General features: G+C 49.5%; 7 protein-coding genes across 7 annotated transcripts; 4 read left to right on the top strand and 3 right to left on the bottom strand.

Moving 5' to 3' along the window:
- Positions 1-288: 288 nt before the first annotated feature.
- On the top strand, positions 289-1,278 carry LCP9604111_6394 (uncharacterized protein; the record flags this gene model as incomplete). Its single annotated transcript, XM_039074310.1, has 2 exons — positions 289-575; positions 648-1,278. The coding sequence occupies 2 exons, from the start codon at positions 289-291 to the stop codon at positions 1,276-1,278; spliced, it is 918 nt and encodes a 305-aa protein (XP_038927444.1).
- A 3,052-nt stretch (positions 1,279-4,330) lies between these two features.
- Positions 4,331-5,212, top strand: LCP9604111_6393 (uncharacterized protein; the record flags this gene model as incomplete). Its single annotated transcript, XM_039074309.1, has 2 exons — positions 4,331-4,341; positions 4,396-5,212. 2 exons carry the CDS (start codon positions 4,331-4,333, stop codon positions 5,210-5,212), a joined length of 828 nt encoding a protein of 275 aa, XP_038927443.1.
- Positions 5,213-5,439: 227 nt separating this feature from the next.
- Positions 5,440-6,059, bottom strand: arp1 (scytalone dehydratase arp1; the record flags this gene model as incomplete). Its single annotated transcript, XM_039074308.1, has 3 exons — positions 5,440-5,841; positions 5,898-5,953; positions 6,002-6,059. 3 exons carry the CDS (start codon positions 6,057-6,059, stop codon positions 5,440-5,442), a joined length of 516 nt encoding a protein of 171 aa, XP_038927442.1.
- A 497-nt stretch (positions 6,060-6,556) lies between these two features.
- Positions 6,557-7,416, top strand: arp2 (hydroxynaphthalene reductase arp2; the record flags this gene model as incomplete). Its single annotated transcript, XM_039074307.1, has 2 exons — positions 6,557-7,325; positions 7,379-7,416. 2 exons carry the CDS (start codon positions 6,557-6,559, stop codon positions 7,414-7,416), a joined length of 807 nt encoding a protein of 268 aa, XP_038927441.1.
- Positions 7,417-8,021: 605 nt separating this feature from the next.
- Positions 8,022-9,474, top strand: ayg1 (heptaketide hydrolyase ayg1; the record flags this gene model as incomplete). Its single annotated transcript, XM_039074306.1, has 5 exons — positions 8,022-8,114; positions 8,174-8,248; positions 8,303-9,051; positions 9,106-9,238; positions 9,295-9,474. The coding sequence occupies 5 exons, from the start codon at positions 8,022-8,024 to the stop codon at positions 9,472-9,474; spliced, it is 1,230 nt and encodes a 409-aa protein (XP_038927440.1).
- Positions 9,475-10,412: 938 nt separating this feature from the next.
- On the bottom strand, positions 10,413-12,267 carry LCP9604111_6389 (SKIP/SNW domain-containing protein; the record flags this gene model as incomplete). Its single annotated transcript, XM_039074304.1, has 3 exons — positions 10,413-10,571; positions 10,626-12,056; positions 12,118-12,267. The coding sequence occupies 3 exons, from the start codon at positions 12,265-12,267 to the stop codon at positions 10,413-10,415; spliced, it is 1,740 nt and encodes a 579-aa protein (XP_038927439.1).
- A 405-nt stretch (positions 12,268-12,672) lies between these two features.
- LCP9604111_6388 (J domain-containing protein) lies at positions 12,673-15,170 on the bottom strand (the record flags this gene model as incomplete). The annotated part of the gene is made up of 4 exons (XM_039074303.1): positions 12,673-12,822; positions 12,891-14,210; positions 14,262-14,588; positions 14,667-15,170. 4 exons carry the CDS (start codon positions 15,168-15,170, stop codon positions 12,673-12,675), a joined length of 2,301 nt encoding a protein of 766 aa, XP_038927438.1.
- Between the last annotated feature and the right edge of the window lie 242 nt (positions 15,171-15,412).

The following is a 15,412-nucleotide window of genomic DNA, read 5'->3' as shown; positions in this document are numbered from 1 at the left end:
AGCCATTTGGTCGGTATACGAATGACCTTCACATGCCTCTCCAACTTCCTACTTTCTACCATGGATATCCAAAACTAAAATATGAAAGTGGCATAGTACTTTCCATCCCGATAATACCCGCAAGTCTAGACATGGGAATAACAGCTCCGTTTCCTAATCTAGCAATACTAGGGAATTAGCACATCCTGACGACTTCACACAGCCTATAGTCAGAGTCCCCCACGAAATAAATCCTCTCTCCTACCAACCATCATCTATATAAAAACTCATTCAAACCAAACCGTCAAAATGTCAAACCATCTATTCTGCTGCAGCGCCATCCAACCAAAAAAGCTCCCAAACCCAGAGCACGAACAAACCTTCACAGAATTCACAAAATGGGCCCTGAGCACACCCGAAACTTCAATAGGATCCATCGATCCCTCCGAATCAAGCGTCTGCATGCAGCTCATACAACGTGCCAAAAGAGGACCGATAGAGTCCATCCAGTACTTCGTCCCAAGCGATACAGACGGGAATTTCGAAGAAGTATCCACATACGACATTGCAGATGCGAATTTCGAAAAGATTCACGAGTGAGTTGACTAATCCTTGAACCATTAGCGTCCCCTTTATCATATCATATCCTTATATTAATTATGAAACAGACGCAAGATCCTCCGATGCCACGAGCATCGTCGAGTCTATGATCTTAATATATACGAACCGAGCACGGGGAGCTCGCGTCGTTGGAGAGATAGTGTAGCGAAACCGCTCAAGCACCTTGAGAATGCAGCCAAGCAGAAAATGCCTGGATCTGCATCTGGATCTGGAACGAGGCCGGGGTCGGCATCAAGACCAAAGCCTGTGCTGGAATCTGGGTTCGAACAACAAGCTAGCTCGGATCATGGATACGACTCTGAGTGGGGATTTGAGTTAGGATATGGTTGTGGACATAGTTGGGGATCTGAGGGTTCCGACAAGCATGTGCCGTCTTCAATTATTGTTGAGACTGGGTCTATGGATTCTGATTGTGATTGTGATGGAGAAGACCAAGACCAAGATCCTGGGGTGGCTCCTGATGATGGGACTGAAGATATCAACCAAAACAGCGACAAAGACCAGCCTGTGTCATCTTCGCTTCGACTTGAGACTCGAAATACTTCCCATGATGAAGACAGTGGGAGTCAGAGCTACTTGCATATTGAGGACCATGGTTGTTATTATTCTGGGCTGTCTTCTTATGACTATGGCAACTATGACTGCGATGAAGGGTACGATTACTTGTTGTTTGACTAAGATTGTGGAGATTGTGGAGGTTGTGATTATTGAATGTCTGGTCTCAGTTGATGTTTTTGCTATATGGGAATCTGTGTTATCTGTTGGAGACAGAGAAGGATAAACTTGTCATGGAATGAATATTCAAAATATGGTCACACAGAGTATCGTTCCTGTAGAAAATGAAAATAATAGGCCTCGTAGCCCCATAGGCATAGAAGACAATAGACAAACCCTTGTATCAACATCCCTAGAGGCTTAGCCTTTTTATCTTGCCTTTTGTATTTGGTTTAGGACAAAGTGAATATTAATCTACAGAAAGAATAAAATGAAATAGCAAAAATTGATTCTTCTTCTAACTAATTTCCAATGACATAAAAACGTTGGTTCGTACAGACAGAACCACTTTGGACGATGATATGAGACATAAAAAACCTCTGATTTGTGGATGTCAACCCGTGTTTGTTGGTGAAAGTGACTTAGTCAGTGGATACTACTTGATCCGGAAGCTTTCACGAGTTACTGGCTTGTATGGGTTGGTCTGTAGTGGATATTGGTTTGACCGAGAAGTTGAAGTTCCTCAAGGCAGGCCTTCTTTGCAGGTTGGCCGTGGGACTTGATGCTGACAAAAAAGAGAGAAGAGTTGATTGGAAAGCCGTGGAAACCTTTGTGTCTCTGTAATATGACGAAATGATGGTCACGGTTCTTGTAGGAGAGGCCCATGGTGGATGGTGGCCGTAGTGGATGGTGGCCGTAGTGGATGGTGGCCGTAGTGGATGGTGGCTGTAGTGAATGGTGGCCGTAGTGGATGATGGTCATAGTGGATAGCCAAAGTGGAATGTCTCATGGTGGGTGGTCACAGCTGTCATAGTAGATCGAAAGTCTCGAGATCAATTGGTTGTCAAAGTGGATGATTGTCAAAGTGGATGATTGTCAAAGTGGATGATTGTCAAAGTGGATGATTGTCAGATGATAGTCAAAGGTCAAGGTTATTGTCAAAGTGGATGGTTGTCAAAGTGGATGGTAGTCAAAGGTCAAGATTGTTGTCGAGACGATAGTCAAAAGTGGATGGTTGTCAGATGGTAGTCAAAGGTCAAGGTTATTGTCAAAGTGGATGGTTGTCAAAGTGGATGGTTGTCAAAGTGGATGGTTGTCAAAGTGGATGGTTGTCAAAGTGGATGGTTGTCAAAGTTGTTGTCAAAGTGGTCAAAATGGTAGTCAAAGGTCAAGGTTATTGTCAAAGTGGATGGTTGTCAGGGTTGTTGTCAAAGTGGTCAAGATGGTAGTCAAAGTGGATGGTTGTCAAAGTTGTTGTCAAAGTGGTTAAGATGGTAGTCAAAGGTCAAGATGGTTGTCGAAGTGGTTGAGATGGTATGAATGTTGATGCTTGCTTGTCGAGGTGACCCATTTTTTTTCTACCACCACAGCAAACGGTCTTGAGAGTCTCCTTTAAATGGGTACACGCTGTAACCTCTTCCCGACGAGAAGCCTCCTTCAGAGACACTCCTGCGGAGACTCAGTCGATCAAGACCGTTTCTTTTCATTCCTCCTCTTTCGGGTCGAAGCATTGTGTCAAGGTCGAAGCATCGTGGGCGGTCGAATGTGAATGGTTGATTGAATGTTATTGAAGTGGACGCTTGATGTGGTATGGTTTCTTGAATGTAGATAGTTGAGTGAAAATTGATTGGAGTGGTTCTTGGACATGGAAGGTTGAAGCGGAGCTTGGATGTCGATGCTTGAATGTCGATGCTTGCTTATCGAGGCGACCCTTTTTTTTACCACCACAGCAAACGGTCTTGAGAGTCCCCTTTAATTGGGTACACGCTGTAACCTCTTCCCGACGAGAAGCCTCCTTCAGAGACACTCCTGCGGAGACTCAGTCGATCAAGACCGTTTCTTTTCATTCCTCCTCTTTCAGGTCGAAGCATTGTGGATGGTCGAATGTGGATGGTTGGATCAATATTGTTGTCTTGGTGGTGGTGATGGTGGATACGGTGGGCACGGTGGAGGGTCATCCTAGTCGAAGCTCATGATGAATGGTGGACATAATGGATGGTCAAGGTCATGATGGATGTTGATGACTGTGGATGTTGAGACCATGAAGGACAGTGACCATGAAGGACGGTAACCATGAAGGACGATGCAAGGTCATGATGGATGTTGATGACTGTGGACGATGATCATGATAGATAATGCAAGGTCATGATGGATGTTGATGACTGTGAATGTTGAGACCATGAAGGACAGTGACCATGAAGGACGGTAACCATGAAGGACGATGCAAGGTCATGATGGATGTTGATGACTGGATGTTGAGGCCATCAAGATCAACGGGAGACAGAACCCATGTCACGCGACCCGCGATTTGCAATGTGGACCCGGAGTGTTGAAGAAGAAAGAAAGAAGAAGAGAGAAAATGGGGGGGGGGAGGGGGTATTTATACCTCCCCAATGGCTTAAGGTAAATGAGGGAATTGGGTTGGTGACGATTTTTGACCAAATGGGAAGGCACCTGATCAGGAAGGCACCCCCAAGGTGGGCTCTTGCCTGTTTTACCTCTACACGTGCGAGGACACATCTGAATTATATTGCTGATTTTGACTCCCGAAGTCTACACAGTGACTAGAGATTGATATACAGAAGGTTAAGTGTACCCTGGATCCTTCTCCCCTAAACCAAACTTGTGTATTGGGTCTTCTAAAAGTATACAGCAAGGAATGAAACATTATGATCAACTCAACAGATCAACGGTACCTAAACTGCCAGTATCGATCTGCACATCTCTCCAGCTCGTCGGGTCCACTCTCATCTCCTCCACCCAAAACAATGGCTTCCCATGCATTCTGTTGCGATAATGTCAGACCTAGGGATTTCGAAGATGGAGATTACCGACTCGGAATCTTCATCTACTGGGCAAAATCAGGAAAGAGACCGCAAACCAAAGACGACAACCTAGGACTCAATGTCCCGTTTTGCGTCCAAGTAACTCAAAGGTATCCTAGATTAACCCGGCTCTTTGTACCGACCAGCTGGGGTGAGTTTGCTGAGAACGATCGGGAATTTCTCGGGGCACCATGGGTATTACGTGAGTATGTCCCTGAAGAATGTGCTACGAGTTCAAGCCTGATTATCCTCAAAGACCGTCATATTACCAATGTAGGGCTCATTGCGCGGACTTTCGGATTAAATTATCTGAAAGAAGTGTCGAATCGCCAACCCAATCTCCACAAGCATGCGTGAGCTCCAATACCAGGTTTCCCGATCAGTATGGCCGTGGTGACGCTTCCTCGTCGACAGTAATGAATGAACCGACCAACGTCGCGGGAGAACCAAACACAAAGCCATCTGCAGAAACAGACCACACACAAAGCCCATTTAGTACGGATGCTAAGTATGGAATGGAGAATATCGCTTCATTGGCGAATATGCCTGCTGGCCAATTTGTCCTTGACTTGATTGACCGGGCGAGAAATACGATGCCACTCAACAAGGTCTCCCTTGCCACTGAAGCCGATATTCTCAAAACGCATTTGCTCCATGATCTACGCAAGTTGACAGAATCTGTCGATCAGAATATATCTATTTGGATGCTATTGACCACATCATATCCAATTGCTAAGCTCTTGATGAGCTTCGGCCCTTCCAACGTCTATACCGAAAATGACAGAGCGAAGATACTCAAAGCCACTGCAATCGCGGTTAATGCGGTGCAAGTCCTCGCCTTTAATCAGCGTGGACCTCAAGATTACAACCCTCCTGACGGTATCGAAGTTTTCGAAGAGATTCGTCGGCAACATCCGAATGATGAAGATTTGACTTCACTGGTGAATTGTGCCCTCAAAGAAGTGCGGGGGTATATTGAAACAGAAGAGAAGGCTAGACTGGCAGAGAAGAAGGTGTATCTATCAGTGAGCGATGATGGCTATGATCACTGTGATTTGTCTATTTCGGACTGAGATTTGGAGAGATGATGTTGTCGTACCTTGTGGCTAAATATAGCATATTGCAGTGGGGAAACCCAGAATCCTCAAATAGAGGCCTTGTTTTTCAGGCATAGAGAAGTCTCGCGATTTCTCTAGTTACCATAAGTTCAACAATTTCACAGAAAATGGAAACCAAGTAAAATAAATTCTTATACTATATAGAGTTGTACCAGTTTCCCTTCGCAAAAGCCCATTGACATCTAGTCAAGGCCCTTGAAAACCTCGTCAAAGCGTAACTCATCAAAGCGCACATTCGGCTTCAACCCGGCAAATTTCCAGATACCATCGATCTTGAGATAGTAGTGCTCATTCGTAGCATGAGAGTGACCACGAAGCTTGACAGTCTCCAACTCTTCGGTTTCGTAGACCTGGTGCGCCGCGCGAAGCTGGTGGTGACCAATAACCTCGGTGTCGGAGATCTTCTCCCACCATGTCTGACCAAGCAGATGCTGGGTCTTGATGGTTTTGTCACCGAGGAAGCCGGGATGGGTGATCATGGCCATGTATTCGTCAGCGGACATGTTGTCCCATCTTCTCAGACCGATCTTGGTGTAGTCCACCGTCAGAGTTGGAGCAATGATGCTGCGCAGGCGGTCCCAGTCCTGGGATAGTGTCAGGATTAATGTTGAATTCACTTTTAATGCGATTGGAAGTGTACCTTGGCATCGTAGCTGTCCGCCCAGTCGAAGACGAGCTTTGAGAGGATGAGGTAGTCTGTTGCTGTTAGCACAAGCAGGTGAATGAGGGTGGATTGAAACATACCCTGGAAGCTGATGTCCAAGTTGGGCTCAGCGGTGATGTTCTTTACGGCAGGAGACATGGTTGTTCGGCAATCTTTGATTTCTGCAGATAGTTCGAGATGTGGTTATAGCTGCGAGGCGCGCCGTGTGATTATTCACTTGCCACAAATTCCCCTGATGCCAACATTCCCCGGATCTGGCCAGCATATTTCCCATGAACGGAAACACAACAATGCAACCGAGGGATTCTAATGTGACAGATGGTGGAGACAGCCCCTCGTGGACTTCCGCATGCGGTACAAGGTCCTTGTTCGCAAACAGCTACTCTGTTTTAGGACCTGATGTTGGCTGTGGGCCCTAATGACTGGCACTGTAATAGGTCACCGACAAATTCGGAAACAAAGCCCAGCTCTGCAATAGGTATGAATGATGGAACCAAGCCATCCAGCTGACTCCAGCCAAGATCCTGGTGTTACTAACAGGTTCAATATTAGATTAGGGTTCCCTCTCTCAACACGATTCCACACCCAGTCATCTACAATCCTCCACACCCTCCAACATCAAAATAACCGCCAAAATGGTCGTTGCAAACCCCAACGCTGCCCAGCCCGAGCTCGCCGGCAAAGTCGCCTTAGTGACCGGCGGTGGTCGAGGCATCGGAGCCGGCATCGCGCTAGAGCTAGCCAAGAAGGGAGCAAGCGTAGCGATCAACTACGCCAGCAGCTCAAAGACCGCCGACGCAGTGGTACAAGATATCCAAGCGCAAGGTGTCCACGGCGCCGCATTCCAAGCCGACCTGACAAACGTCGACTCTATCGCCAACCTCTTCCGCCAGGTAGTGTCCCACTTCGGACAGCTGGACATTGTTGTGTCGAACGCCGGAACGGAGAAGTTCGTGCCGTTGTCCGAGACTACACTGGAGGACTTCAACGCAGTGTTCGACCTCAACACTCGGGCGCAGTTCTTCGTCGCGAAGAATGCCTACGACTATATCCAGCCCGGCGGGCGTGTCGTGCTGATGTCGTCTATTGCCGCGGGCCTGGGTGTGCCCGGCCACTCGCTGTATGCGGGCAGCAAGAGCGCTGTGGAGGGCTTTACTCGCTGCTTTGCTGCTGACTTTGGCAAGAAGAGGGCTACTGTTAACGCGATTGCTCCTGCTGGTGTCAAGAGTGATATGTGGTTGACCAACGCGTGGCGCTATGCGCCTGGCTGTGACCAGAACTCGTCTATCGAGGATATTGAGACGGCGCTTGCTAATGGTAGTCCCCTTGGACGCTGTGGTGTGCCTGCGGATATTGGCCGCATTGTGGCATTCTTGGCCAGTCCTGCTGGAGAATGGATCAACGGTTAGTACTGGAATGTTAAATTCACCCCTGGGAATCTTGCTAATTATTTGCAGGTCAAATTTTGCCTTGTAACGGTGGAGCCAACATCTAATCGATGTCTCGTGGGGTTGCCATATTGAATTGGAGATGTCGGATATATGTTTTGTATTTGAGGCCATGTATAGGATCAGGGCCAATTACCATCTGAATCATACGTTGCTCTTGTTTAGATATATGTTTCTATGTTGTTTTCCATAGAATCAGAATGAAACTATTCTACCATTTGAGTACAAAAGTTCATTTCACTTTACCTAAGGCTAGATAATGATGAAGCCGACAGAAATGCCATGAAAAGCCGCGAAGAGAAATTGACAGCGGGATTTTGAGTAATGAGACATCTGAGAGTACGATCTGATCTACATTCCTTACCCTCGTCATCTTGGCTGTCACCTCCCCGCATCCGGAAGTCTTCGAAGCAACCTCATCAGATCTCTGCCGATCCGGTCTCATCTACGGCTTGCGGCAAATACACCTACTGTTTGCATCTCGATAGACATCATTCTGCCTTGGCTTGCTTGGTAATGACTGCTACCGGCGAATACAGTTGGTGGCAAGTCAATGAAAAAAGCTCAAGATGCCTCAAATTTGCAGTTCATCAACGAAAAGCCATAAGCAGTACGAAACCCATCAATCTACCTCGTCTATATCCCGCTCAAAATGGTGAATTGGATCCTCGGAGACAAGTTCGACACTGTCTACCCTCATCAGGGATCGATCAAGGTCCTATGGGAGTCAAAGTGGAAATTCTGCGTATGTCTCTTCCCAACAATCAGAAAACACACAGGGAACTAACACGGATAATTGACCAGGCCACTAAATCCATCTACCCATTCCACGATGGATCCGTGGAAGACTTCGAGCCTATTTTCCAAAAGCTGATCGCTGTGAGCATCGTCAAACATTTGAATACAACCCAAACCCACGACTAACAACAACAGGATAACATCAACGACGCAAACACAGACGCCTATACCGAAGCCTTCCTCCCAACAGCAACAGCCCTCGAGAATGAAGCCGACACAGCCCTCAACAACGGCCATCTCGACCGCGCCGCAGACCTGTACCGCCGCGCAGCAGTCATCCTCCGCATCTCGCGCTTCCCCTACGTAAGCCCATCAACACGCCCCGAGACATCTGTCAAGCGCGCCGCCTTCGACCGTCAGAAGCAGGTGTACCTGAAAGCCGCCTCACTATGGAAACCCATCATCACGGAGGAAGTGATTTCACACACGCACCGCGCGGGCCGCGACGGCGCCTCGATCCCGCTGTACATCCGGGTGCCGGAGGAAGCGAGCCCCACCAATCGCGTCCCCGTCGTGCTGCTCATGACCGGGCTTGACGGGTATAGGCCTGACAACAGCCAGCGCTCCCACGAGATCATCAACCGTGGCTGGGCGACGGTTATCGTTGAGATTCCCGGGACGGCGGACTCGCCTGCAGATCCCGCTGACCCTGAGTCGCCCGATAGGCTCTGGTCCAGCGTGCTGGATTACATGGATCGGCGGCCGGAGTTTGACATGTCGCGTGTCGCGGCGTGGGGGCTTAGTGCGGGTGGCTTCTATGCTATCCGCGCGGCTTGTACACACCGTGCGCGTCTTGCCGGGGCTGTTGCTCATGGACCTGGATCGCACTTTGTTTTTAGCCCTGAGTGGTTGGCTAAGGCAAATGATCATGAGTATCCGTTTGTGTGAGTTCTGACTGGGTTTTGGTTTTATGTGGTGGAATACTAATCATGATGTAGGCTTACTTCCGCTATGGCGGAGAAGTATGGCTATGACAACGAGGAGGAGTTTGTGAAGAACGCTCAGAAGAAGTTCTCGCTTGTGGAGACTGGTATTCTTGACCAGGATAATTGCCGGTTGCTTATGCTCAACGTATGTATTCCTGTTCAGCCGTCTCGAGAAAGAAAACAAAGCTGATATGTTTCTAGGGCGTGGATGACGGCGTTGTCCCGATTGAAGACTGCATGGAGCCTCTCAAGCATGGCGGTCCTAAGGAAGCTAGGTTGTTCGAGAACCGAGTGCACATGGGATACCCTGATAGTCTGCCTGTGGCTTACAAGTGGTTGGAGAGTGTGCTATCTCCTAATAAGAAGGAGGTGAAGAACTGAGTGGGTGCTGTGTCAATATAGTACGCTGCCTCCGGGCTGCTTTAGACCAGCATAATGTTAATATTACTTGCGTGAATTCAATTCCACCTGGGGTACATGAGGTACATGGCCTTGAGGGTACAAAGCTTTAAAGAGTCGCAGCCATCTTGTGCCTGGTCCGTTATCAATGCGACGAAACAGAGGCAAGAATCATACACGTATCTGTATTGTGTACACCTAGAAGACATAGTGCTATCTACTGAGGAGCCTGGGGCAGCCAGGCAAACACAATGGCCACAAAGTTTGGGAAGACACGTGGGTTTGGGGTATAAAAGGGCTCCTCCCACCTTTCTCCTCTTCTCTTCTTCTCTCCTTTCCCCATCCCTCTCGACCGCCATCTCTCCGTAGCCCCATGAGACAGCGCAGGCGGAGGACAGGGTACTTTACCTACAAGGATATCAACATTACCAAGTTGTTGAGGTCTATGCAGGTTATACCAGATCAAAGTCCAGTTCTCGTGCGAGCTCTCTGAGAAAGTCATGGCTGAGTATACGGACTCCATAGCCATTGACGGTCCCACGGAATACAACCCTCAGTCTCCTTTGCCTATGTGGATGTAGCTAGTTATCCAACCACATTCCCTCGACCCACATCTTTCATCGTACCTGTGCGAAAGCTGTCTCAATCTACACATTCACTAGCAATACAACATACTACTGGTAATTCCAAGATGTAGACCAACATATTTTTATTGTAGCTGTAAATGAGACGGCATATCCCATATCATGCAAGCGAGCCCAAGTGACTCGCTTGATTCGATTTCCCTTTGTGAACAAGATAATGGTAAAGATTACACTGCCAGAAACGCCCGCAATGCATTGGGGATATTTTTCCGATGCCTGCATAGAGACAAGGAGAGAACATAGAGACACATGGAAGAAAGATTAAACAAAGCGGATTCATTCGTCGTCGACCCTCGGGCGTTTTGACTTGCGGTCGACATCTTCAGCTTCCTGAATTCCATAACGCTTCTGACCCGAAGTCACGTCGGCAATCATATTGTCAATACCAAATGGATCGGCAGTGTCCTTCTCGAATTGAACGGGACCTTGGCGCTCCTATAGAATAACTTATTAGCGACGAAAAGAAATGCATATGGGATAGAAGCTTACCTCGGCTTCAGCAGCGCCACGGAATCCTTCCTTGGCGCGACCCAAGACCTCGAATCGCTTGGTCTTCTCAAGCTTGCTCATCTCGCCTTCGCCTGCATCTTCGTCATCGGCATCAGCTTGGGCACGTGGACGATAAATGCTGTTGATGGCGTCCTGCGCGGCGAACAGCGGCTTGTCGTAAGGGTTATCTTCATTGAAACCAGATTGCATGCCACTGGTCCGGTTGAACAAACGCGAATCCCACATGGACTCAGAGCTCTGTGTAGGCTTGGCCAGACCAAGCGCGACCTTTTCGGAGATATCACGGTTTTGTTCTCGGGCCATGGTTTGAATGCGGCGCTCCGTGCCCATGCGAGACTGGCGCAGCTGTCGTTCATCTTCGCGTCGTCGCTCACGGCGCTGCTCTGCGCGGTCTCGGGCGGCTTCGTCATCTTCGCTTGGGGTAGCAGACCTGGAGGAGTATACAGATACGCTGCGGCTAGCACTTCGAGAGCGGGAACGAGCCCGTGACACGCGAGCACTAGGACCAGCGCGATCCTCACGAGCCTTTTGTGCTAACATCCGAAGATGCTCCTCCTTCTGTGCCTTCTCCTTCTCTGCCAACTTCTGCTGCATCTGAGCTCGGAGCTGCACCTCTTCACGCGCATGTCGATCTGCCGTGAACAAAGCCTCCGCGAACTGCGCGAACTTGTCGTTGATGGAGACATCCTGCAGCCCGCGACCATCTGCAGCCAAACGCTTGTCCAAGGGCACGGTGTAACCCTTGGGGTTCTTCCAGTTTGACACAGGCGGAGGAATCTTCCATGCTTCTTGGTCCTCCGCAGTAAGCTTCCGAGGCGGCGAGTGCATAACGGGAGGCGGCGGGGAGGGCGGGCCACGGGGAATCTTCTTGTGCTTAAACTTGGGCGGTTCCATAGGATCCAGCTGCCTCTCGACAATCTTCATAATGCGGTCATTCTGGCGACCGGTGTTGCCCATCTGGTTGGCCGGGGTGTATCGAACAAAAGTCGGCTCAGCTCGTTGTCCGCCCTTGACGTTCTTCGGCTTCTGCGCCGACGAAGCTCCTTCGACCAAAGTTGTAAGCGCAGCCTTAGTCCTCTCCATTTGAGCCTGGATCTCCTCCTCAGATGGCTTTTCCAGGGAAATCTCCCCCATATCCACCCGCTGTCGGAGCGGGATCAAATCCTTGAATGAGGCATGGACGGTGCGGTTGTCGGCGTGTCCGCGGCGGGCAATCGCGTCGTACTTGACCTTACCTTCGGCATCGACCTGAAGAGCAAGCGCATTTGACTTGGACGACTTTCCCTTTCGGCCCATGTCGAGGGGATACTGTGCAACTAGAATCTCGGGGAACGCGCCGCCGTCCCCGAAATCTTCGGGGGCGCGAGGTCGCCATCCTGCACGGTTTCCGTAGGGCGGGGGTCCAGTCCTCTGAAAGATAGAATCAATTAGTTATTGTACTGGTATGTCGATAGAATGATCCACAACTCACTCGTAGGACCACCTGTGTTTCATCAATCTGGTCGGCGCCCACCACGCGCGGGCCACGAGGTTGCGCATGCTGTGGCAACTCCTCCTCCTCGCCAGAATATTTCGGTTTGGGGAGGGACTTGAAAAGCCCTGCAGCGATAGAGGTCGACATTTCAAGAGTAAGCAACTCAAGAGCTGTGCACTCGTGGTTGATGAGAAGATATCACGGGGTGACGCTCCATTTGGCTTTTCGGGACGAATTGCACGGCTGGTCTTTATGGAGTGCCGTATCAAATTATGCCAAGACTTTCCGACGTTGAGCAACAATTTCCGAGGTCACGACTCACGTTATTTGTACAAGAGACTGATATTATTAGGATAATTATAGGGAGAAAGGCTTCAAATTATGACAACCCTGCATTATAGCAGCTGAGCAGCGGAGCAACTATTTAGTAAAAACACAAAGGGGAGTAAAAGCATCAGAATGGAGGTTGAAATAATAAGTCGCTAATGAACGACTGGATGTTATAAATTACATGGTAGGGGTTCTTCGACCTTTTGATGAGTCTAATTATACTCATTCGGATATAAAGTGCGTACGCATGGGGCATGCGATGTCCTCTTTATCACCTGCCTCGACAAAATGATCGCGCCCCTGGAATCTATACCAGATCTTCAATCGTTTGGGCAGCAATGGCGCAGGGTCATGGAATCCCAAAATTTGGAACTAGATCCATTCAAATTAGTGTCCGCTCTAAAGAAGATTGACCAATTCAAGGCTATCGCCTGACTTACCTTGATGGTTTTTCCGGGAATCACCAGTTGACCCCGGTTAACTAGCGCAGCCACAGGGATCGTGACATCAATCACCCGAGGCTCCGCGAACCCATTTTTGGGTTTCTTGTTTACTGGCGGTATATAACCATACTCTGCCTTCTGAATGACCAGACCGTCTTGTGCTTCCTCTCGCGCTTGGCGCCTTTGCACTTGATCGGTCATGAGCTCGATGGCCTGGAGACTCTCTTCACGTTTCTTAGGGATCAACTTCTTGAGCTCACGGTGGCGTTTAGCAGCTGCCTGCCGACGGAGTTTTCTATCGCGTGGGCGAATATAGCCAAACTCAATCGCGCAGTAGGCCAGCCAAGGGAATATAGCGGTCAGCGCTGCGGCTCCGCTTGTTGCCTCACTAGCCGGGCAAACAATAATCGGAATATTAATATTCTGACCGAGTCGATGCCATGAAACTGTCATCATGATACCCTTGTCTGCGATGCCAATACCGAGCCCAACACGCGTATACTCGCCAACCCGGCGAACACCCTTAATGGTCCAATTGAGAGTCATGTCTAACCCAAGAACACTCGAGATCTCGAGTCGCACAGCACGGGCCTGGTCCATGCTCGGCATCGGGAAGTACCCTTCAGAGCTCCATTCAGTCTTGACCGGATCATCAGCGGGTTTCCCGGAGAAGAGGTTTCGAGAATAACTCAAGACAAAAGCGCCTCCGCCGGGAGTGACCTGAAGATAGGTCTGCCATGCCTCGGCAGATTGGTCGATTTGGCGTTTTTTCTTGAGCAGATGACGGACATCCTCGTCCATTTCTCCACTCTCCTCGTCGTCGTCGTCGAAATCGATTGCAGCTTGGCCCTGCTTGGGGAGCGAGATTAGACCGAACTGCAGGTTACTGACCTCATTAGCAGATGCAATGGCACTCTGAGCTCCCATTCCGATTGATGGGAACTGGCTGAGAAGAAATTCGGGCCACTGAACGACACCACTGTTCCATGTCATGGTGCCGATCTTCTGTTTGGCAACTTCTCTGGAGACTTGAATCTCAAAAGAAGGCGCCGTTTCCCCCAAAGAGCGCGTATGTATACTGGTCACGCTGACCTGGAACGGCTTGGTGCCGGGGATTGGCTGGAAAGCCCGGGCGATGCTTGCTTTCAAGGTTGGGGCAGGGAGAAGAAGAGCATTGAAGCTGATTTGGGAATCCTTGAGGAGAGAGAAAGGATGTTTGGCCCAGATTCCCTTGGTGCCTACCAGGGTTTGGATATTGGGAGTCACAGTGGCCCCAAATTGGAAATTCTGACTTGCCAGGAGCGGTGGCATTTCGATCTGAAAAATGTTTAGCGAAATTTCGAGATGCGAACATGCAGCACATCATACCCTTTCTTCTCCTTCTGTCCCATCCTGGTACTCAACAGCGACTTTCTTGATCGGGCGAGCCAAACCTCCAGTTACACCTGCATTCCAAATCACATGCATGTGCTCTTGTTCCTCGTCTGGCACATCTTCCCCTGAATCCGGTTCCACACCCGAGGTGTCTTCCTCATTCTCTGCCGTGCCCCAAAGCTGTGGTAATGACACCGGCGTCTTGAAACTATACGAAACACCATATGATGTCACTTTCGGTGAAGGTATATGGAACTGCACATCGTCGTCCTCGTCGACGGAAATCATAGATGCCGCGTTGATTCCCAGGGTAATACCGCCCTAAACCAAGCCCAATGGATGTCAGCAACAGCACATTCGCGCAACTTCCCAAGGAAGATCAATATAGAAATTGCATACCTTGCTGGAAACCAAACTCTCGACGGCTTTCCGCTCCCGTTTTTTCATCGTCTTCAAAAACCAGCGCCGGAACTGATCCGGCGACATCGCCTTAACACCAACATCCAGCCGTTGGGCCTCCCCACCAATCCCCATGACTCCGCGCTGACCCCATTCCTGCCGCACGCCCGCTGCACCCGATATATCATACACAATGCGCTTATTTGGATCAATGAGGGTCTCATACGCTTCCTGGATATGTCTGAACTGACTCTCGGCCGCATGGCGGAGATGCGGCGGCTGCTTGTCGGGGTGGAAGCTGAGGGTTAAGTTGCGGTAGGCGGAGCGGATCTCGGCGTCTGTTGGGGGCGGATTGCGCGCAAGGCCCAGCTGGACATAATAGTCGGGTTCCTCTGGGTAGTCGCCGATCATGCTATAGTCGGCGTCGAGTCCGTCATCTTCCACCGTCGTGCGGAACTCCGCGCCGGGGAACTCGTGCGTCCCGGGCTGCTTGAAAGAGGACATGAGAGCTTTTCACGCACTCGGTTTTTTTGATATCTATATATATATCCTCATTTTGGGGTGGTTGGATGAAATGCGATAGGGCAATGAAACAAGGTGAGGAGGGAAATCGAAATTCCGGAGAAACCTTCCGCATCTCCGTTGGAATCCCCGCTCGGAGGTGTTATGGTGGAGCATTGACTGGGGGAAATGATATACTGCAGATCTATTTTAGTTAGCTCATTATCAAGTAGATAATCCCATAT

This window comes from Penicillium roqueforti, assembly GCF_015533775.1.
Source record: "Penicillium roqueforti strain LCP96 04111 chromosome Unknown scaffold_17, whole genome shotgun sequence".
NCBI classification, from domain to species: domain Eukaryota; kingdom Fungi; phylum Ascomycota; class Eurotiomycetes; order Eurotiales; family Aspergillaceae; genus Penicillium; species Penicillium roqueforti.
This window is presented reverse-complemented; position numbering and strand designations above follow the sequence as displayed.